The sequence below is a fragment of the Trachurus trachurus genome, assembly GCF_905171665.1.
Source record: "Trachurus trachurus genome assembly, chromosome: 21".
Classification (NCBI taxonomy): domain Eukaryota; kingdom Metazoa; phylum Chordata; class Actinopteri; order Carangiformes; family Carangidae; genus Trachurus; species Trachurus trachurus.
In genome coordinates, this window is record NC_139899.1 from 16496903 (window position 1) to 16521451 (window position 24549).

Consider the following 24549-nt stretch of genomic DNA (forward strand, 5'->3'; position numbering starts at 1 on the left):
ATATTCATTAATCATAAATGAAATACAAATTGTAAATGAAAGGTTAACTTAGTCACTTTGCAAACAATAATTTAAACTGACCAGTTCTTTTGGTCGAAACACCTGCATCCTGCATGTGCCCTTCTAAAAATCATCATCACTTAACAGATTTAATTATAATTGTCCCCTCTCTGCTACAGTCAGTGTCAGCTGTGTCTTTTAATTCTCTAATCAGTGGTCGGCAGGACCGCTATCACCATCACCATGCAGCTTCCCACTCAATACAGACATCCCAAAACACACACAGACTGTTTTTTTTTTCAAATGTTTTATTGAGTGTAGACATCTGGGCTACTGTAAAACATGCATTATCTGTAGAAGGGGGAGAGGAGCAGGTGGCATTGTCCCCGCTGTCAGCTGTGTCAGTGCTGGCACCCGTGATGGAGATTAATGAAGTATCTGGAGAGTAATATGCTCCTTCAAATGCTGCTACAATTTGGAGTGGGGGCCGATCCTGATCTTAAATAGCAAAGCTGTCAGAGTTTACTGAACCTGCGCTTTGGCACATGAAGTGGGGGGGGGGGGGGGGGGGGGGGGGGGGTTCGATCATACAGGATGGAAAACAAAAAGTGAGAAAGTGGCAGTGTGTATTTGCCAAAAAAAAGGGGGAGAGAAAAGAAAGGGGTAACAATACAGTCATTTATGTAAACAGATTGTCACTTTTTCTTTGCTGCATTTGGTGTGTTAAATTTGAAAAAGATGACGTCTCCGTCCTCAACAACGTAGTTTCGTCCCTGTTGTCTGTATTTCCCGGCTGCCTGTAATGCGACAAAAAAAACAAAAAAAGAGTTAGAATAAAAAAATAAGAATCAAAAAACAAACCAAACATTATAATGCTCAGGACTGTTGCACATTTTAGATATCCATTAATTAGCATAATAGACAATAGTAAATTATATAGTGTAAATAAAAATAGAAAATAATGATTAGTATCCAATTCCTTCACTAACTTTATTTGCAAATGTCACTCTTTCTCTCTCTTTCTCTCTACACACATACACACACAGCCACAGACACACAGAGACATACACACCAATGTTTTGTTCAAGGGGTGCCTGAATTCCCACTGAGAGAATAATCCTCTCTTCTGCCCATTTCAGTTTCATGTACACAAGCACAAAATGTTAATAAGTCTTTGATTACAGCACTATCAAACTTGTCAAGGAAACAAAATAAGTTCTAACATTTCTTTTGTATACAGTAAGTGTTTGTTCTCCTTCCCGGCAAACTCAAAATAATTGACTTGAAGTGCTAATACGGACAGGTTTATGCATTCTGGTTCTGCACAGCGCACAATTAATTAGAAGAATCAATGTCCCTTTAAAGGCTCAGGAGACCATTTAATCCAAGCTCAATACCACCAGAAACACTGGATGGAGAGGGAGACAGGGGAGAAAAAAAAATCAATGGCTATTTGTGATTCCTGAGTATGTATTAAACCAGACATGTCTAACTGGTTCATTTGCACTTGAAAGCAGCCATCTGGAGCAGCAAGCTTGGCTTAAGCAGATATGATTACTAATAATGTGATATCCTCGTACACTGGCCCTATTCAGACAGCCTATTCCCACAACTGGCATTAAATAGCATGGACCTTAATGCCACAGTCAGAAACGCTCCATGTTCTTATGAGGCTCAAAAAGGGATTAGTAAAAGAGCATGCAGTAAGGACCTGACACTCAGATCTCAACCTCGGATAACAATGGTGAAGCCCCCCAGAGACCGACACATTTCACCCTCTGTTTGCAGCTTATGAGGGGTGTGGACAATACACTGCTGCTGCATTAAATATTAAATGCTTATTAAAAAAAAGGGACGTGAATAGTAACGAGATTTGAATGTTTTCACAGTGTTTCCTTTCCACGCTGCATGGTCCCCGCAGGTCCCTGTGTGTCACCGTGATTGCATTAGTTGAGTCTGTAAGTGGGCACATGGAGTTGATGGTGGTGATATTGGGATTGTAACAGCATGGCTTACAGCTGCTGCTCACAAATGTCACACATAGCAAGGCTGATTTCTGCTTTAATTCAGCTAATTGAAAATTAACTTTAAAAAATGCGTCTACACAGAAAATACATTCCCATTAATAATAAGGGATTATTAACTCTGTACCTTTAATTGCAGGTTATTGATACGACACTGAATTGATGTCAAACCTGAAACAATTGCTTGTAACGGGGAAGAAAAGCAATTTGAAGCATTTTGCAAAGTACCTGCTGTAGCTGGGGCCCAGTTATTGTCTTCACAAATTTACCATGAAATCAGTTATTACATTTGACAGGAGTGTGCACATGAACAACCCCCAGCCCAGTTAAAAGGTCAAAACAAACACTGGCCATCATAAAAATAAGATATGCAAGTCACATTTGTGCGCTACCCATCCATGAAACAGTCCTTATTTGAGGAATTTCACACTTTATTTAACTTGCCGCTTTATATCACTGTCACATGCCTGCAGTGGCTTGGGGATTTGGCAACAGAGAGCTCTAAGCTAACAGCACACTCTATAGATCTGATAAATGCCTGGTGAGGTGAAGAAGTGCTACCTCAGAGCGACTGCGCTGCTAAGCCACGAGCAAGAACTACCGTCAGCCAGTTAAGACACATTGTGATAAAGATATGCACAGCTGGAGCAGAATGGCAGTGTTTAGAGCCAGAATCAGCTGGCTTGTCAGGAGTAGTGCTGGAGTGTGTGCAGTAATTTCTTCCCCTGAGTAAAGGTGAAGAGCAGTTTGCAGTAGGAGCTGTGTGGTGACTGTCAGCTCCACTGATCACAGGAGACTTCCCCTCATCTCCTCTGGCACCCTGACTGCTCACCTTGACAGCGTTCTCGCTGCCTTCCTCTTTAAAATCCTGGAATTTCATTACTTCCGCCATAATGAAGCCCTTCTCAAAGTCTGTGTGGATCTTCCCCGCGGCCTGTGGAGCCTTAGTTCCTTTCTGTCACAAGGAAGGAAAAGAGAGGACAAATGAATTGTTTTGGAGAAGATGGATTACAGCATGCGAGCGACATGGTGTTTGATAGGGTGATAGCGTTGTGAGCATCACTCTGGGGTGTTTTCAGTTGGGGGTATTCTTGCCTCAGTCCTGATTTCTGGATAGCTTTCCACTCGGCTGTGCCCTGCTAGGGCGGCCTGGACACCGATAAGGAGCCAGCACTGCTATCAATGCCTTCTGATTCCCATTCCGTGGGGGTATTGATTTCTGTCCAAGCAATCTTGCCTCATTGTGGGTCGCTGCTCAGCTCTCTGGTCATGACAGCAAGAAGACCTGGTGTTGCAGTGAGAGGCCGTGGTGGTGCAGACCTCGCTGCATCAGGCCTCGCTTCTGTGCTACTCCAGAGTTTGGTAATTCAAATCCAAACATTTAATAATATTTGACAACTGCAGATGCGCGGCTGTGAAACTGCTTTTGATGGTTTTCAAATTGACTTGAAATAGACGGTGATGATTTTATCTTCAAAACATACATTAAAATATGCCCCTGTTGTTATTTCAATCCAATTTGAAAAATAAAAGCACAAAATAACAATTTAATAGTTTTATAAATTCTTTGTGCCCTGAATTCTCTTTAACACTCCAAGACACAACTGGTGACTGATAAAATGTGCAATTTATATGCGCTGAAATAATGCTGGGCGGAAATGACAAATGACCCAAATAAGTGACGTGGCTGCTGTGTATCATTATGACTCCTGCCTGTCGACCTGCTCGCTCTCTCTCTGCTCCGCAGCTCTGTGCTCAGGAACTGTTGAGCAGTTTTAATTATGTATATAATCAGGTTGGGGTCAACATATTTCATGCCAAAAGAATGATGCGTATTTAATGACTCTAATACATTACCATCTCTTTGCAATCTCATTGACGGAGTGCTTGTGAGTTTAACTACCATTAATCAGCATCAAGGTTTGTCTATCTGGAGAAAAATAGATTAAGGGAGGGATTTTTTTCATATGGTGCATTACAAGAGATCCACATTGTCCCAGTTAAGAGCTATGCAGAGCAGCCTGATAGATAATGGTCACCTCGAGGCTGCCTAATAAAGCATGTTAAAGGACTTAGGAACACGACATTACTGAGTGTAGTTTTTACAATGCAAGATGTATTGGCTTAATATAGTTACCCACTGATGCTTACCTGACTAAATGCCCCTCACACACAATCAAGGCTGGCTGTAATCAGTTATGCCGAGGAGGACAGGCGTGTTTTTGAGGATGCCTTTGAAGTGTTTGGAGACTTTTTTTTTTGTAAACAGCGAGGACATCAGTCATGCTGAGACCAGCGTGCGTCTCAACACGGTGATGTCATCCGACTTAACTGTAATATGTCCTGTGTTAAAGCAGACGGAGTGAGCTCACTTCCCCTGTGGCCTGTAAAAATATTTACCAACGTCTGTGTTTGCATGTGTTTCATATCATTTAAACAATACATTTAACATTAATATTAAATCATGGATAATTAGACTTACCCTTATTTAGAGATATATTACTTTTTCATGCTTCAGCCTTACTTTGTTTTCTAAAGAATTTGGACATTTACTGGAATTGATTAAATTTGAATTTGTGATCAAAATGTGAATATTTGTCTAAAGCTTCAGCACTGGGCCTCCTGTTCACAGGCGGTCTGAGCCTCATACTGTAGATAACTGCCATGCTTTGTGTTCATACCCGACCAGGGGGTTTGTTGCATGTTATTTCCTTGGCTTTCACTTCCTTAACTTGCTGTTTTTTTCCCCCCTTTTTTGTCAGACCACCTTATAAAAGCAAAACACCCTGAAATCCTCTTCAAAAAGAAGCACACAGCATGGGTTACTGAGTTCTTATGTGCTGCAAAACAACACAGAAATATCAGAAGCTGTGTATCGTCTTTACATATCCTCCTGTGAGCTAACTTGTTAAGTCATGACAGCATATACTGCAACTCAATGGGATTTATAAGGGAAAAAATATTTTTGATTAATGCTTTGTTTTTGTTTTTTTGTCAGAAATCCGCAGATCTCTAGTTGGGGTTCATACCGAGTTAGTTCTGTTCACTACAGCCTCCTTTAAACAACAGCACTTCAAGAAACTGAAATGAATCTATTGAGCATGAGGTTTGTTTTAATAATGAATTTTTAACAGTTTCTGACTGAACACCAAGACCAGAATGAGGACACTCAATTTACTGCTAATGCTATTTATTTCACTCTGTATACACTTAACTACAGCCAAGCTAAAAATTGAAAATCCCATGTAAGGAAACATCTTGAAAGGTTGCTTCATTTTATATTACTGATTTTTTTTTTTTTTTTTTAAGTTTAAACTCTTTTGTGGACTGATGTGAAATCAATGTCCTATTATGTAGCATTTATTATTTGCTGCTGTACAGAAATTGAAATAGATTGAATTAGAAATATCAGTCTTAATTCTGTTTATCCACAATGCACATTCTCGGTCCGTCACGTTGATTTATCAAGAAGAATAAACATCTTACACCTCTAGAGATTTTAAAATGTACTTGTTCTTCAGAGAAGAGTACAAAGACAAGACCTTAAAAACACAATAGGAGGCTTTTATAACCTCTTGAAAATGAAAACTGTTGTGTCATGTCAGTCATCTATCATGCACACACACACACACACACACACACACACACACACACACACACACACACACACACACACACACACACACACACACACACACACACACACACACACACACACACGCGCACACACACGCACACACACACGTACTTATGTGCACTCAGTAGGCAGATTATTAGGTACATCTAACAAATGTAGTCTAATAGAAAATCCTCCATCAGGAAGTTTATAATGTAGCCTACAGTTCAGAGGTGTTGATAATGATTTTGGAGGATCATCTCTGTGGTGCACTTCAGCTCAACAGCTACATGAACTGCAGTCTATACAGTACAATGATAACACAGTATAAACACAAAGGTTTAGCTAAGTGTACCTAATAAACTGACAACTGTGTGTATGTCCTCTGCATCTATTTTGGAGAGTTTTACTGTAAAAGTGAGTCTGATTGTTGCTCCTCCGCTGACTTGTATGTATCAATATTGCCTCAATAATAAGAAACATAATTTATAGCAGTCTATTCAACACAGCTATTGAACATATCTTATGAGTGAATTTGGAAAAACTTTTCACTATTTGTCCCTGAAGAGGCTTACATTCAGGGAATAAAATCTTATTGATCTTCTAAGTGAAAATGTCTTTGAAAATTGCTTTTTGAAAATGTTCCTCCAAGTTATGTTTATGGGACTGAAAGCTTTCTGCGCTGTAACAGTTTGATTTAGAAATTGAAAACCCTTGAAAAATGTGATGGGATGGAAGAAGAGATATGATTAAGTACAGGATGCAACCAAAAATATTTAGTTTCTTCTTTTAAAAAAAAAAAAAAGTTTCTCTAAATGTTACTTTGCAGTATTAAACCAACTACATGGGGTGTAATATGAAGCTCCCAACGGCTCAAACACCTTATTATATCTGCACTTAATTCTGAGGTTTGCATCTGAAAAACAAGGGGGAAAAAAACAACAAAAACAAACACACAACAACAGGATGCAAAGCCAACATCTGTATTGATGTAAGTCCTGTGATCCCGTTGCACAAAGCTCTTGGCGGGCCGGGCTCAGTAAACTGAGACACACAGGGAGGGAGGAGCCCCCAGCAAGGCCCACAAACAGTCGAATGAAAAGCGACATCAATTTTGGCACAGACAACCTCCGTCACACAGATTAGGCAGGCACAATGCACAGGCTCCTTATCTCCAGCGGCAGGAGGAGGGCAGGCAGATCTGCACAGGATGGAAACATTCTCATGGACGTAATGGGCAAAATCAATTGTTGCCCTCCTCAATCAATGTAGCCCCCACTTTCACTGTTCAGCAGCTCACCAGTAATTGAAGTTATCCTTGGCCTGTAATGACTAGCTAAGGCACAACCATGACAAGTTGAAACCAAGTTGAAAGTGTGTGATATCAGTGAGGGTGCCAGCAGAGTGGAACGTGGGGCACTGTGTGTATTTCTTTGTGTGTGCGTGTGTGTCTGTCTGTGTGTGTGTCTGTGTGTGTGTGGACATGTGGTACACACTCTCACACTCTCTGCATGTATGTGCACAGCAGGCAGCTGGCTCTTACCCGCATGGTCCATGCACGGACCTCATCTGGTCCAGCAGTGAAGAAGTACTCCAGCTGCAGGCCGGCGTAGCCTGTCTTGATGATCTTGCTCAGGGAGCTGGCGGAGAGAAATTTCAGCCTGAATCAGGGGGTCTGAACTGTTTAAGTATTCTTTATCACCACTGATGCCTCGACAAAGTTCACTTCAGTGGCGGCAAGGCCCCATTCATTCCAATATAAACTCATTAAGTGAATAAGATGGGTCACTTCGTTTCACATAAGACATTCAACTCTCCAATGGTTTCTTTGATTAATTAGAAGCCCGTAGACTCATTTAGCATTTTTAAGAATTCAACCCGATGCCTCGTTCGGCGCTGAGAGAAAAAAAAAATCTGCTGTCACAATTTTTCTCTCCATAGAGGTTTTCACACGAGAACAATAAACCCAAAATGCCCAAGTTATAATTATACCTACAGATGACAGATGACAGTTAAAAACTTAATTTAGAGGAAAACCCTTTGACTGAGTTGTTCAGTAAGAAGAGGGATCCTTTGCTTTATAATGGTAATTACTCTGCCATTTATTATTCTATCAGCACATGCAATTAAAGGAGTGCATGGAGGACACAGCTGATAATAAAGTGTGGGGAGACTGAATGCTAATTAACCTCTGCGTCTTGTGCTCCGTGCAGTACTTCTGCCTCTCCTCTTCACTCATGTCCTGTAGCTGGCTCTCCAGGCCGCCGCTGAAGGGGATGACCAAGGCTCCGGGGTCGTGACTGTCCACCCACTCTTTGATTTTCACCAGCCTGGTAAAAAAAAAAGAGAGGAAAAAGAGCAGGGACAAAACTAGTTGGAGGACTTGATTAAAACAAAAGTATTTGTTATCTGCTGGTCTATGCATATTCATGAGAGTAGCTGAACATATGAGTGTTTGCAGGAGACTGCACTCCAAAGGTGGCAGAGTTGGACTTTCTTTCCACAGAAGTTTCCAACTGAACGTTTGATTTGACATGTGCTCTTCGCAAAGAGCAGATTCACATTTTTAATATGGCCTTCAAAAGTTGTGGTGCAAAAAGTATGTTTTACTGAAGTAATAGTTGCAATATAACAATGTGGAAATACTAACATTCCACATTGTTATACTGCTTACTTTTAAACCTCAGTAAATGTACAGTAATTTTATCAAAATGTAGTAAATGTATCTAAAGTAAAAGTGCTCATAATGCATCATAAGAGTTATATACATATTATAGGCTCATAATTACTGAGGCATTAATGGGTAAGTAGCATTTTACTGGATGATGGAAGCAATTTTAACCACTCAATGTACTGCTGGACGGTTTAATCTGCAAGAATTATATTTTTAAAGCCATTTCAGTGATTTGAAGAAAAATCTGCCGCTGCAGTAAAAATATCTGAAGCTGGTTCTAGTTTAAATCACCTTGTCTGATAAGGAAAGAATAACATGCTTCTTGAAACAAAAAACAACAAGGCGGATTGCTATAAAAAATGAAAAGCAACTTGAAAAAACTAAATTGTTAGTGCACCTGTGGAAAAATAAGGCTTTAAGGAGTGAATCATGAAGTAGCATTAAATAGGAAACAGTAAGTATTAGTAACTACACCCATTTTTACCAAAGCAAACTTAGTTGCACACACACACACACACGCACAGCTGCTTTGCCTAATTTTGACTATAAAAGACAAAGGAAGCCGTGCACCTGCTGAGTGTCCAACATTTACGGTAAAGCCAGTAGGGAGCCACTAACCACTAAGTCTTACCTCACTTATAAATGTCATTCTCTTAACCACGTGAGTTTTTTTTTTCTTTTCCCCTGTTTTTCTCTTTTTGTCTTCCAGTACAGCAGGACACCTGACATTGCAGGACAAAGATATCCTTACACTTAATGGTAACTCTCAGTCAGAACAATATAAGGGGGTTATGGGCAATTATGAGATTAGCCCCACAAGCTCTCAGGCCGGGATTGGACAGATCTCAAAGAACAGCATCACACAAATCCATTTTCACACGGCAGCCCTGACAGAGCTCCTAGGCTGGATTGATTCTAAGGGGTCCCCGTCATTATCTGTAATCCTAGTTTCCTGTTTAAAGCCCATAACAATCAAAGACTGGGAGGGACCCGACCACCTCAATACCACATCTATTCCAATAACAATGTCACTGCTTTATCACCTGCAGCACCATATCACTGCTGCTACCTAATGATTATCAATATACAATATATGACAGAGTAGGAAGAGCACAGTTTTGCTTTGATTGGATGTTTTTCTACCCCCAACAAGCTGCAAATAACACTACAGGGTAAATTTGAAATGCCTCATATGCCAGTTTGTCTGTCTATTCAGATGCACATCTATTAAGAGCCGTAACCTCATATTTCCTTTTCTGTTCATACTATATGTGCCGAGTTGATGTTTGACTGCCACCGCAATAAGGTGGTAGCCGATGTCTCTCCAACAAAGGACAGAAAAATAAAACACATTTAGTCAAAGCCAAAAAACCCCCCCCTGAAAACAGTGGAGATGGCAGGCGCTCCAAGAGGGGAAAAAATCCAATCTGAGATAATAACAGCTGTAGTTTGTCACTTTTAGCAGCACAGCTGTCTATTTGGTGGCACGTTATTTGCATTCCTCAGGTATTGCGTTCCCTACAGGCGGCTGAATAATGATTCACAAATCACTCTCTCCACACCAGTCAAGGGCTGTGATCCTTTGAATAGACCATTGTACCTGAGACTGTAATTGGTGAAGACTTGACAGAGCTGAGCCAAGCCAGCCAAGTAACAAAGAGGCTCTTGGTGGAAGGCTGAGGGATGATTTTAATAATGTGAAGCCGAGACGGAGAACGTGAGCTGCAAATGAGCACGGGGGTCCCCGGGTCCTTGCACTGAGTGACACAGGACCAGACAAACACCTTGCCACAGGAACATGAAACACCCCCTTCTCTCAACTCCAGAAACAAAGCACTGTCAATTAAGAGCTTTGATGCTCCATCAACATGACTCCCAAAACCAATTCTGTCAACTTCACCGCTGCCAACGTGCAATTTGTATTTATGTCCTTTCCAATTATTTGTGTGAAATTTTTGTTGTAAATTGGGGGAAATGTTTATGTAAAACACACTGCGGATGTGTCTTTTTTTTGTCTTGCTGTTATCTTTCTGTCATTCATGAACATCGACATTATGACATCTATTCATATGACTCTGTGTCTGAGAGGAAATAAAAGTGTTGTTTTCTGTACATCAATGGCTGTTCACAATTAACTCTGCTCAATGTCAGAAACAAGCTCAACTCATATTTTAATGGCTGTGTACTGGCTGTTTTCCTCTCTGCTTATTAGCTACATCTTATAAGAGAAAGCTGGAATTCAATAGTAAAACATTAAATAAAAAGTATATTTTCATGTTTCACAAGTCTTCGCTAGAAATGTGTGTGTGTGTCTGTGTCTTGTCAGTCTCCCATTATGTCTCAGCATTGAATGCCATCTCTCAGTGCTCGGTTAATAGAAAGATTCAGCACTTTCTGGTCTTGATATCCCTCTCTGAACAAATGATGCCTGAAATTTTTATTCTTTTTATAATGGAATTCCAATGGCCTTTGCTGCAAATCAAGTGGAAATTTTTGCATATCAAGTGGGAAAAATTAAATGTTAACCACGTTTTAATGTGATTAAGGGTGACAGGGACATTATTTCTGCTAATCATTCACCAGCTTGAAGGCTCAAACAAGGCTAAGGAACAAACCATGTTTGTGCTTTTCCTGCTGCTCTCGATTCAAAGTAAGAAAAATAGCTTTCTTGTGATTTTTACAAATGTAAAAAAGGTATGTTTTATTTATTCTAGTTTATGTTGAAAAACACGTCAATATCTGTATACTAGAATTATCTTACACCTAGAAAAAACACCTGTCATGTTACTTCTTATAATCTTTAGATTCGCTGCCTGTTGTATTTACAATACATCTAATTTAAAGCATAATGTAAAAAAAGATATATAAAAAAACAAGTGGAGCTTCCACAACAGACTGACTCTGAATGGAGATATCCCTCAGGGGGGCCACCCTCCGGAGCTAGTCTATTTGTCTTTTTGTGTGGGAATCCTGAGGGGGGGATAATTCCTGTGTTTCCACATGCCTGGGGCTTCCCTGGGCTTTGTCAGAGCTTTGATCTGCTTAAATGGCTCAGGAGGGGAAAACAATGGGAGCTTCTAAAATACAGGGGCAGCTACCTGAGACAATGACCTGAGCCTTGCGTCTGACATACATTCATACAGGTTGGCTTTATTATGAGTGCTTAGCCAGTTAAGCCTGTAAAAGGTGGGCCAACACCTCCAGTTTGAGCGTCGCCTTTCAGATGCAATTGAACGCTGACGGACCTGAAGAGTAAATCCACTACACCTACATCTTCTGACACACCCACAGGTGGAGCAGCCAGCACCTGAACCCGGGTGCAACAGCCATGCGTGTCACCGTGCCAGTTCACAAATCTTGGCAGCTGCCGGCTTGCACGCCAGGCGCAGACTCATCAAGTAATAAACCCGGGGTCTCTCCTCTGTATCGCTGGTCCCAGGTTGCAGGGACGAGCATCCTAGGGGGTGAGGATGCTGTGGCACACGGCGCGCGCAAACCCCCCCCCCGCCCCCTTCTCCTCCTCCTCCTCCTCCTCCTCCTTCTCCTCCTCCTCCTCCCTTCCTCTGTGAGAGAGACAGAAATGAGAGGTATGAGCTCATGTTGGCTTTTGAGGCTGGGAAGTCGGGGGCTCTGTGGGAAGCTTTTCATCCTCCCAGTGGTGAGCTCCTGAGCAACAAGAGTGCAGACGCTCTCTGCTCCCTGCGGCCGTGGCCGGATGGAAAGGCATTACACATCAGTCTCTGAGAAGGAGGGAGATCTGACACACACACACACACAGACAGACACACACACACACACACACACACACACACACACACACACACACACACACACACACACACACACACACACACACACACACACACACACACACACACACACACACACACACACACTATCGCCAATATTGTCAACTTCTTTCAGCCTTCAAAGCAATCATGAGCTGAAGGAAACAGAACATGGTGCAGGCACAATGGGAGCAGCTTTAATTAAGGGCATCATCTCACATCATACCTCAAACAAACCTCGAGGGTGAGCTGGTAACAAGCTTTTTTGAACAACTTTCTTTTCTTTGATAACTACACCCATTAAATTTTTTAAAGACAAATCTTGTGACTTTAAATGTTTGCACATGATAGATAAAACCCCCCTAACAAACCATCATTCTTTACGATGGAAGTCGAGAACACACTATCAAAGCTATGAAAGCTGTGGCCTTGTTTAAGCCTATTTGTTGGGGGGGGGGGGGGGGTATGGTGGTTTTTTTTTCTTCTTTTTTTTGTGGGAGGGGGGCAAACATCAGAAATTCAAACTGTAACCCAGAGGAGTACGTTCTACATCACCCAAAATAATTCTCTATATGGGGTATCCATGCTGTCATTCACGGCAGTTGACTGGGCGAGAGAAAATAAGGGGGCTGAGGGGGGGAGAGTGGGGGGAGTCATCACGATGTGACAATTGTGACAAGAGCAGGCAAAGTGTAGCGCCAAAGAACGCCACACGGATTTCTCCATCTCTTCTTTTTTTCCAGGATGACAGCTTAATGTCTACCACATGCAATATTTATTCTCATCGTGTGTCAGACTGTCTAGCTGTCCTAGGGAGTACAAAGAATGCCACTTATTAGAATAAAAGCAGAAGGAAGGTAATCAAGGACATATGTAACATCAGCCAATCATGCCCCCTTCCAATCCGGCATCGTTTCCCCCCCCTTCTTCTTCTTCTTCTTTTTCTCCTTCATTCACAACAATTCAATAATAATCCTGATAATAAGCATTCAGGAGCTGTATGTGGTAACACTAAATTCATTTATTTGTCTCATTAGAGCTGCCAAGGCTGCAGGCTACTTACTATGACATGTGTGCTCACTCTTAACCTTATCACAAAGATAATAAAAAGCACAGCTCAACAAAGCCAGAGCTTTAAAAAATGTATCATTAGACAGACTTGAGACTTGCAGATATTTCTTTATGTCTGCAATGCCAAAGCAACAGGTTTGGCCCCCCAGAAGAAAGCGAGGTGTATCCATACGTTATGAGCTGCAGGAGACTCACTCAGCGTCAATGTCCTTGGGTTCGGGTCTGATAAATGAGAAGTACCAACTTGTACTGGATTTTGTGGAGCAAACTGATTTCTCACAGTGTCATTAAAAGAGTCCCTGTTAGTCTGAAGTTTAGGGTCTGTCTCATTATTTACAGCAACAGTGTTGCATTTTCACCACCAGGACACAACAAAGACAACTGGGTGACATGTGACATGTTAACAGTGGCCTTTCATTACCAGGACTGGGGACAGTCAATAACCAGACTAACTGTACCGACAGGACTTTATTAGCACCATCTGTTTCCGTTTTACCATACAACCTCTCCTGTTGTTTTCTCTCATTGAAAGCTCGCTAAAGGCATCCATTAGGACTGACTGCAGGCAGTAGCGTACACATCTTACCATGGGAAAGTGTTTCCCAGGATCTCACACTGCAAGAGCAGAGAGTGGACGACCGTGCATGAAATAAAAAGGAGCGAGTCATCATATATCTCCCGCACGGCTTTGAAAAGTCAACTCTAACTCCCCAGATAGTAGTTTCTAAAAACTTGGATGGAGCCAGTGGTTTTGCACTCAATAAAGTTTCAGTTGTGTTTATGGGAATTATGGTTTGGAGTAGCTGAAGTGGGCTGCAGTGACTGCTTTCATGGAGTGGCTTTCAGTGAATCATAATAGTCACCCCCTCCTCCCTCCTTCATCTCAGTTTTTTCTTCTGTCTGTAACTCTTGACGGATGCTCAGCAATAGCTGGCTGTTTATCAAAAATGATCCCAAAAAAGAAAAAAAAAAAGAAACACAAAATGCATGCTTTACTTATTAGAGATATTCTTCAGAACCGAAAAAGAAGAATGAATTTAACAAAATAAAAGTCTGTGTATATGAAAAAGCCTTTCCTCCATATGTTCTGTTTGAAGAAAGCCTGGGAAAAATAGGTGTAAACTCTCAAAACAGAGCGTCCACTTAGTGGCATGCTGCTGCTCCCGTCAGGGCTGCCTTTACTTTAATTGTCAAAGCTCCTCCTACAGGCCAACTACAGCAACTAACAGGCATTTTCCTGCCTTTCTCTTTCTTAAACTGTGGTTGGATTTCTCTTTTACTTAGCGTCGAAGATGCCACCTCATGTTTTCACTGCATTAATCTCTGCAGTCAGATTTGGATGGTTGATTTTCTTTTACGTTTTACATCAAATATATTCTGTATATAAACTCCAGCTTGTGTTAATCTCTTAATACTCCCCTCCCACCTGTTCATGGATGTAAATCTAAAAATAAATAAATACAAATACATGGTTTAATTTTCTTTTTAAAGTGTGAATGATTTCCTAAAGCAAACACTACTCAAGCAGGAGTAAAGAGAGCATTTGTCAGGGGACTATTTTCCTCTGCAGATTGATACACATTATGTCTGTGAGTTTGTATTTATGGCAGCAAGGCAGAGTATGTGGGATTGCCTCAAAATAAAGTACAGCGTCCATGTTCACTGTGATAAAGGCACAAGCCGCTCAGTGCATCTGCGTGGCTGACTGATGTGTTTTTACTAGTTTTCCGACAACAATGGATCTCAGAGGCACAGAGGAATAAACTACATCAGGCTCTGGGTGCACAAACAATAATGTAGAATCAATGCATTGTTGGATTTGATGTTGTTACGGATCTGTCAACAATGGGAAAAATACTGAGTACTTCCGGCTTTCTCCTTTTACTTGTAACAAATGAAGAGACAGTGATTCAGTTTCTTGATCAACACCACTTCAATAAAGCTGTTTGCTGAGATCAGACTGGGACTTGTTAAACAAAGATAAGTCTGCTGAGGCACTGAGACAGATCACTTGGTGTCCATACACAGGCGACCTTTTCAACTTTATGGTTATATGAAATGGCTGATAAGAGCATGGTGTACATTTCTTTTGTTTTTTTTGTTTTTTTTAATTACACATCATCTGACAATTATGTAAAGTAGAGATCAGTTCATATGGCAGGACATAAAGATTAAAAATGTTGACCTGTGGAGCAACTGTACGGGAGAGAGGGAGAAACCTAATGTAACACAGGCTAGTGGAAATAATGTTCAAAGAGACAAAGTACTGAACAAGTCTGAATTGAGGTAATAACACTCAAGGAAATTCAGTGTAGTTCAAGTACACACACACACACACACACACACACAGGCAGAAAAATAAACCAAGACACGCACACACACACATTTACACATATGTGTATGTATATGGACTTGCATATATGTCTATATATATATATATATATATATATATATATATATATATATATATATATATATATATATATATATATATATATATATATATATATATATATATACACACAGTTACAGTAATAAAAGCTTCAAGCGATAGTACCCTGCAGTTCTTACGCTTACCAGGAGAACCCACACCACAGCGGCACTCACAGACAGGTCACACTTGCTAGTTTCCTTAAAGGTCAACTCATCTACTTAAGAGGCACCAATTTACTTTAATGCACATTGGCCAAAAAAAGAAGATGAAAAAATATTCAAGAAAGAAAATCATCGTTGCATATCTGGAGTGTTGTCTGTGTCGTTTGCCTTTATACAATGTGACTGCTCTTAGTGTGCTGAGGTACATACAACTGATATCTGATAACAAATCTATTACAAGAAATATAGACTGATAAAGATGATGATGGTGCTTAATAAAGAATATCTTAACCGCCAAGTGAATACACACCAATACTGGGCCGGCCGCACTACCACATCACATCATCAACAGTGCTCTAATGACCCTCTCTAAACACACAAACTACGGTATGTGATGCGGAGAAATAGTCTTCCAGGCAGCTCACTGACGCCGGGGAAAGAGGAGAAAGCCTCTTGATAGACTCTTGTAGATGCCATTCCCTATCACGCAATGCCTCTCAGTCATAAACACATGACAAATGCGGCCTTAATCATTTTTTACGAGCGGGGATGTGCAGGGGGCAGTGCATGGCTAGAGGGGAGAGGGGAGCGGCGAGCAGCAGGCGGCCCCCTCTGCACAGAGGAGAGGGCTGTGTGGTAAAGTCTCCTTTGGAACATCACTCGGCCAGCGAGCCTTTGATCTCCACACCGCAATTACGCCAGCATCCAAATGAGCATGGAGTCGCCTCTGAAACAGACTTCAAACATGCACATGTACGCATTCTCATACACATACACTGTATAGGATTGGAGCCATGTGCTCCTCTCAACAGTAAATGATGTACTGTCTCCAGCAGAGAACCTGGGGATGAAAGGAGGCCTTGCTCCTCGTCTGATCCCTCCATTAATGATGGCTTGCTAAAGCTAATACTGTGTATTCTTGTCTAAACAAGGGCAGCTTGGTATGTGGTTCCCATACTCCAAACAGGATGATCTTGGTTAACAATGAACTGTTTGTGGAGGCTCAAAAGGTCTGATAAAACTCCTGTAATTGCCCATGTGTGCTGGAATAAAAATGGTGCAGTATTCAATAGTATTCTCCTAACTGTCTCTAGAAGTGTCTACGATTTAATAATGTGTGGTGAAGCATGTTGCTAAAATAAATAAAATCAAGCTAAAGCCTGACTGGCGGCTTGCACACAACACAACACGGCAAATATAAAACAGTGTTTTAGAAATGGCAGGTACTGAACTTGTGAAATGGCCTGAATGGGTGTCCTGAGAGACACTGATAAAATTGGCTTATTTGCCTCATTCTGGGAGTCGCCTTCTTTTCCTCCACACATTAAAGCTGAGATTGCAATTTGTCTTGCTGTTTGCTTTGAATAGTCCTTAACCATATCATCATCTCAACTGTGCTGCTGGAAAAACACGGGAGCATGGCGACAGCCAAATGGCAGTCTGGCGTCTCTGCTGCAGACTAGCTGCCATTAGGGCTGAGAGCAGCATTTATTGTACAATTAGGGCCAACTAGATCTACCTGTAATCATCTCCATACAGGTGTGAGCTCCTCTCTGGACAAGGGAAGTGACTCATCACTTGTCAAACATCAACACTTTGATGTCGGCATTGTTCACCGTGGAGCCCTCAGGACACCTGAGCACTACAGTTTGCCTGTTTAAAACACATGAAGATTTATTGCGTTTCAAAAGACACACACACTCACATATACACACACGCAACGTGAAAAAAAAGCTCTCTTCCTACTGATGACGGATGTTCCACATACCATGAATCATTTGATTTATGAGTTCTCCTCCTCCTCCTCCTCCTCCCCCTCCTCCCCCTCCCCCCCCCACCGTCTGACAGTCATACTTTCGTGTCAGGAACATTTTAACAAACAGTCACAGGTAAACAACTTCCCTTGTAATACAATGCTGCCAACTAAAGCACTAAAAACAAAATTTTAAGAAGAACTGACACCACAAGCCTTGAGGGCAATTGGTAAAGTGCGATAACAATCCACAAGTTGGTGTTATTGACAAAACGGCTGTAGTGTGGAAAAGTAGCCCTTTCAGCTATAATGGATGTCTAACACCAGCCGTCTAGATCATCTCTCACTGTGGCCAGATGACAACATTACTATAAAAAGTGTTTTGTAACGGAGCAGAGGATCGTAGAGCTGCAAACACACTGAAGAAGTTTATATTAGTGCATTAAAGGTCATCCTCAGTCAGTTCACATTATAAAAAGAGTTGCACCTGCAAAGTAAAAAGTACAAATACCTTTGTATTAGCATTAAAAACACACACACACACGCATACCTAACACACAAAAACCCTCAGCCTTGAAGTGATCTGTGGGAATTTCATGCCTGTAAACTGAAGCTTGTAATGCTACTTGGGAAACAAAAGTGATGACAAATATTTGAAGCAAAGTTATTCGCTGCCTCCAGATGATATTAATTATTGTTTGGCTACGACTGTACACATGTTTTTTTTGTTGTCACTCTCTTTGATAGTGTATGGAAATGAGATATTTTGATGGATAATTAAGACCATATGCTAGTATGTGCTTAATGAAGTGGAGTGGTGGTTGGGACGAGGGGGGGGGGGTTTGCAGAGCTGGATGTCGTGTTTGAGCTTACTTAGTGTCACCTCCAGGCAGATCCTCTCAAAAAAAAGAGATATGACCGCTTCTGTCAGCAGGACACCACAGTCAGTGGAAGGTAACACACACATACACACCCCAGCACATGCCGACCCGTGCACACATACTTTTTTTTTTTTTTTTTTTATAGCTGAAATGCAGTTTCAATTGAGGTTACTATAAGTCATCACTGCCCTTTGCATGAGTAGAAGAAAAGCTCTTTGGTGATGACTCATTAGTGCAACGAGTCAACTCCAGCCCATCCTAGAAGCACTTACCATTTGTTCTTTCTCCTGATGTAGTCTTTCTCCGAGAGGTTAACAAGGTAAATCATAGGTTTGGATGTCAAAAACAAGTATTTGTTCAACACTTCGATCTGTGATGAAGACAGACAAGGCAAGTATTGAGAACCCAAACTTTTTCCAAAGCAGCAGCAGCAGCAGCAGCAGCAGAGGCACAGACAGAGATGAGTCAAGCTAAAAACAACATTGGAGTCTGGTGTATACAGCCTCAGTGGGAAGTAACTATAAAGCCTTTACATTGTGATCAGCTTGGCCAGATGTCATTAGCTTGTGCAAAAGTACAGTTGAAATACAACCGACAACAGACAGTGTGTTATATTAACTTGTGATTTGGACAAAAGATGTTCTGCTCGAGAGGGAGAAAGAAAACTAAAGAGAAAGAAACTGCAGTTGTACTTTTGGATCAGATAAAAAAAAGATTCAAAAGAATCTTTAAAATCACGTTAATATATTGGACTGTCACATCAAAGGCTTACCTCCTTGTCGTTCCAATCATGATAGTAGCGGACATGTTTCTTTTCATCCACTACCCAGCTCTTGATTTTGCACATAACGTCCTGTTTGGGGTTAAAAGAGAATGAACAAGAAGCCATTAAAGGAGATGAAAAAGAATATAAACCCAGCAGGGTATGGGGTAATTATTTCCTAAATGCATGGCATCCTGATGCCAAAATGAACAATGGCTGTGCTCGCATTCAGGCAGGAGTGGCCTGGCTTTGACGGGGATGGCATGCACAAGACCCCCTTCCCTCCTTTAAATCATGACAAAATGCCTTCTGGGGTGTCTCGCTCAGAGTCGCAGTTTTATACATCAATATTCCACCGGGACTGTTTAATGAGAAGGATAGAGAGAGGAGACAAAATTGGAAAGAGCAGGAAACTAATTGGAAGTTGGTTAGTTAGGTGTAAATTATTGGTCCTTCTTCAGGCACTTTGCAGAACGTAGTCACACTGAATAAGTGCTCGCGAGGTACAGAACAAATTATTAACTGTTTCCTCTGGAGAAAATATTGAGCATTTGCAGCTATGCATGCCACATTCATTACTGAGGTACTTGTGGGTTGAGACCACAGGCAAGACTGGGTCTTGACAGGATCTGGAAGCGGAAAAGGGTGGGAAAATGGGAGGGAGGTAGTTATAAAATTTGTAATAAAGAAATTGAGCCTATTATTGTTGATCCAGCCCCACAGAAATTAGCGGAACACATTCTTTTTGTTCCTGTCAACTTGACCTCCCCCTTCATATAAAAACTCCCCCACCCCCTGCAACACTCCCCCTACCTCCTTTTCCCTCCCCAAACCCTTGCAGCACTTCACAATCACACTCCCTTTTGAAAGAACTGAGGAAAAAATCCTGCCAGAGCCTCAATTACACAATGGCAGAAAAAGCTCCACACACTGACCCCCAGCCAGCTGCATTCACTCTCTGCACATCTCTCTCCACAGGAATTCTAAAGGCCTTTTAGTCAGGCAGCCAGAGTGCAGCCAGCGGGAGAGAGCGCAGGAAGAGCTGCATACACTCCGCCCGCGCCGGCCCAAGTCTTCACAGAGAGATTAATCATCTGTGAAATGGAAACAGCAAACGGCCGGTGACACAGGCTGAACCCGCTCCAGGTTTCCCTCATCAGCTCGCAGCCGCCGTGCAGTGTTCCTCTAACAGGCAGGTGTTAATAAAAGGCATATAGGTCCCACAGGGGTCAAACACATACGCCTGCCACCATGAAGCGCCACTGGTGGCCCGGCTTCTTATTATTGTTTTGTAAGGATAGGGATTTTGAGGATTCATATGAACAAAAGGCGATGAAACATTGTTCTTGTAAACATAGCACCAGCAAAATGGATTTAAATGTTTATAACAATGCATACATTTGAGCATTGTGCTCCTGCATGCAAATGCATTCAGCTCAAAGGAACAATGAAATTATATTAAGCAACTATTCAAGGCTGATTTTACAACAATAACCTGTTTACAGTAAATTCTTTTTTTTCTTCATATTTTCTTTACTGCAATCTCTGCAGCAGCAAATGCGTGGAAATTCAAACTAATATCATTATCAATATAAAGTATTTTTCTTTTGCATTTATTTGCTCCCTACCTATCAGATAACCTCTGATATCTATATTCTTAGCTGACAATGTTAATCCTCTCCTTATGTATTGTGTCTCACCCCAAGGTCCTGTTTCAGCAAGTACATTAAATCAAGCGTCTCGTCAAAACACTTCATGTTTCATTGCCGTCACAAGCCACATATTATTCAACACAATGTATGAGACTATACTGCATAATCATATACAAATACACACAGCAGTGTTCCATAATAACTATGTAATACTGTTTCTTTGTCTTGCATAACAAGTCAAAGTGCCCACTTCTCTCTCTGCACTTTCATTTCAAAATACAAAAGTACATTAACTGAGGTGTTCATTTAATCAAGCTGCATTTATATATTCATTATGAACAACATTTTTTTGAGTCACAGTAACTTGTGGGATATTTTCATGACAGTTTTAGATGTATTATTTTCAGGCAACATACGTGATACATACATGAATCTGATTTCTGTGTGTATTTCTGTGTGTGTGTGTTTTGTCACCTTGAATCATATCAGATCAACTAAAGTGACAGATATCTAAAATCTGGTTAAATAAGTTACTGTTTCATTTCAGTGCCTTTTTTAAAATCTACAACAAGCTGATTAAAAGCACTTTTTGCTCACAAAAGTTCAGTTTCACATAAAAAAAAACCCTGTAAAACGTATCCGTGTGACAATGGAAATTAGATCTTATTTCAAATCACTCAGTAGATCAATCTAAATAGTTGCACCGAATTTCACAGCATCTTGTGGCTCCACAAAAGAAAGTACAGACACAGTTGTTTCCTTTAAACTGTGTTTTGAGATGCACATGGTCTGCATATAGATGCTGACATAAACGTGCGCATATGTGTGTGCACACAGCTGAGCGTGTCAAACGCCAGACTCAGTCTGTGAGACAATCACACAACCCCCCCCCACCACCACCACCACCGCCATCTAAAAGCTTGGTACAGCCTTTGAGAAGCACCATTCTTTGCCATCTAAAGAGGTCTTCTATAGATTGTCACTTGCCGACGTGTGCGCAACCTTTGACAAGTAATGTAGATCATTTTTATTCATTGCCTAAAATTGTTAGCAATTATGTGCGTAAGCGGCCACCTGCCTAGCCTGAATGGCTCCTGTCTGTGGGGCTACAGGGGTGTGGGGAAGTGCTGTTGGCTGCAAGGATGGGGTGGGGTGTGGAGGGTGTTTGAGGAGAAGGAAGGAGGGGGGGGGGCGGGTTGAGTCTGAGGGGAACCAACCAGGCAAGAGGCCTCGGCAGCAGGTGAAATAGCCCCTCTCGTTAGCGTAATGAGTGGTCAGAGCCTCGGTGTGTTGGGGCCTGAAATTGGGCACACGGCTCCAAGTGAAAGGCCAGATCTCCTCGCGTGCTGGGCCCCATCTTATCCCTCTCCCATGATGGAGGGGGCATCGTGAGACATTTACAGCCAAATCGTTGCTAAAGTTGGGTGCTAAGCCTCATTACCTTAACAAAATGACCACCTGAACGTGTGCGCATCCACATGCATTTTGATCTGACATCGAGGATATGGATTTTCTTTTTCTGATCTCACCCTGCGTTTCTGCCCTGCACCTCGTTGCATATAACCGAGAGTCCTCTGTCAGGGAATATTCTAAACATTTACGGTATTCATAGCGAGGTGTATGGCACATGTGTCACCCGCTGTATGGCCTCATACAATTTCCACGCTGCTGTAGGTGTATAAGCATGAGCAAGAGCTGTGCCATGATTTGAGTATTACTTTAGATGAAAAGAGCTGTGTGGAAACACTTTCATTAGCCCAGTGCTGTGACCCAGGGTCAGCAGCTGAATAAGTAACTCTCTATTAATGATTTCTACAGCAGAAAACCCCTGACCCCTGATCACTTTCAATCTCAGAAAGGGAAAAAAATGGGGGCAGGGGGAGGGGTGAGACCTATTGGAGGGAGATTAAAAAAAACATACTTTTTTTTCTTCCTGGCCATGTGTGTGGGAGGGTTATTATTTGTGCCTTGCTGTGAGGGAGAGCAAAGGGCCTGCTGGGACATTGACTCACATATTCTGGTTTGAGTTTCTTGTCACCACCTCTAATGGCCGTCTTCTCCAGCTTGTCAATAACAGGGCCGATCATCTCCTCATCCTTCAGCCTCAGCTCCTCGTGGATGATCTCAATATCCCTCACTGGGTCCACTGTACCCTCAACATGGATGATATCCTCATCCTCAAAAACACCTGCGGTGATGGGACACAAAGAGAAAATATCAGTATAGAATTTTTTCTTCCACTCGAACAAAAAACACTGCTTTACATGAACATATATATGGTACAAGCAACAGAATCAATGTCATTGACTTCTTGAGATCGACTGTGAAATGGTGATTAGATTTATCCCAGAAAATCGTTAGCTTTTGCAGAGAACGTGGGAAAAATAAACATCCATGTGAAAAATCACAGTGGGAGTCACAGAAAAATCAAAAGAAAAATGATAAAATAATTAGAAACCATCTCACAGAGTTGCAACAACCTACATGAAGCAGAGAGCTTCATGTTGTGTATTTAATACTGCCTTAAAACTATTAGCTATTAATGCAAAAATATGGGTAATAAAAAGAGTGGGTCTGAAAAATATCAACAATTTTAAAAGAAAGAGGACAGTCTTCTCCTAATCACGCGTCATAGCCGTGGCGGTGCTTGTGATTAGGTAATGAGGCTCTCAGACCATTTAGCCAGCAGCAGCTCTCAGGACTCCCTCTGATTCTCCAGCAGCGCTCAGGGTTAAGGGAGGAGAGGGCAGTAGGGGGGGTCGGGTGTGTGTGTGTGTGTATGGGGGAGGAGGGGGGGTGTACATCTGTCACATGAGAGTGACAGCCATTCACATTACCACTGGCAACTGTAGTGGACTGTTCTCCTGAATGTTCCTATACATTCAATATGATACATACAATTTAAAAAGCAGCAGTGCTACAATATAAAATACAGACTTTAAGTACACACCCTGCAATAAATATGTCACTTAAGCTGAAGCACTGTTAGGGAAATGTGTCAGCTGTAAAAGTATTATTACTCATTACACTGATATATATTACTATTACATATAATTGGGTGATTATTTCTGATGCAAATAAGTTACTACCTTCTTCTAACAGACCAATAGAGCTATAGTTTGAAATGTTTACTGGGGGAAAAAAGAGATAAAAAAAAGCTATTACTGCACATTATTGTTTTATTCAAGAGAATAAAATATATACATTTGCTTCTAAACATTAGGTGTAAAATGTCTCATAACTAAATCTGTAAAATTAATTTAAAGTAAGGTATAATACCCCCCTTCAAAGTAAAGAGGAGTCGAGCTTTGTGAAATTGTGCAAAACAAGCAAGCAAAAACAAATACCTCAGATATGAGCTTAGAGGTTCAGTTTTTAGGTATATTTGCTAAGTATAGTCAGATTTTGAATACACCTACAAACTCTTTGGTAAATCAGTCACCAACGGTAACTCTTGGAGTATCAGACAGTGGCATAATGGGAATGCCACGTCATTCAACAGGGAAACGGATGTCTAAGCAAATGATGACTTGGCGTTAAGTATTGCTGTGTTGAGGGACACTATGTTTGGAATGTGCATGGTTGAGCCACTAAACGTTATCAACAATCCATATTCATGTGCTGACACCCGAGTGTGAGACCCGTTGACAGGTGAGGCCCCATGAGATAATAACGTCACCGCAGTGATTCACATTACTCATCACGACGCTGTCACGTCATCCCTCAACAAGT

The 24549-nt window shown here is 41.4% G+C and overlaps 1 protein-coding gene across 2 annotated transcripts in view; it reads right to left on the reverse strand.

Annotated features, from left to right (window-relative positions):
* Positions 1–331: 331 nt before the first annotated feature.
* The window catches only part of LOC311005123 (obg-like ATPase 1), a 40226-nt gene continuing 16008 nt past the window's right edge, over positions 332–24549 (reverse strand). For both annotated transcript variants that reach the window (XM_083997455.1, XM_083997456.1), the window contains 7 exons: positions 22830–23005; positions 19175–19255; positions 18675–18772; positions 7830–7970; positions 7184–7280; positions 2857–2979; positions 332–797 (listed from right to left, as the gene is read on the reverse strand). In XM_083997455.1, the coding sequence (XP_083853581.1) occupies positions 696–797; positions 2857–2979; positions 7184–7280; positions 7830–7970; positions 18675–18772; positions 19175–19255; positions 22830–23005 (818 nt within the window). In that variant the 3' untranslated portion in view covers positions 332–695. The remainder of the gene's footprint in view (positions 798–2856; positions 2980–7183; positions 7281–7829; positions 7971–18674; positions 18773–19174; positions 19256–22829; positions 23006–24549) is intronic.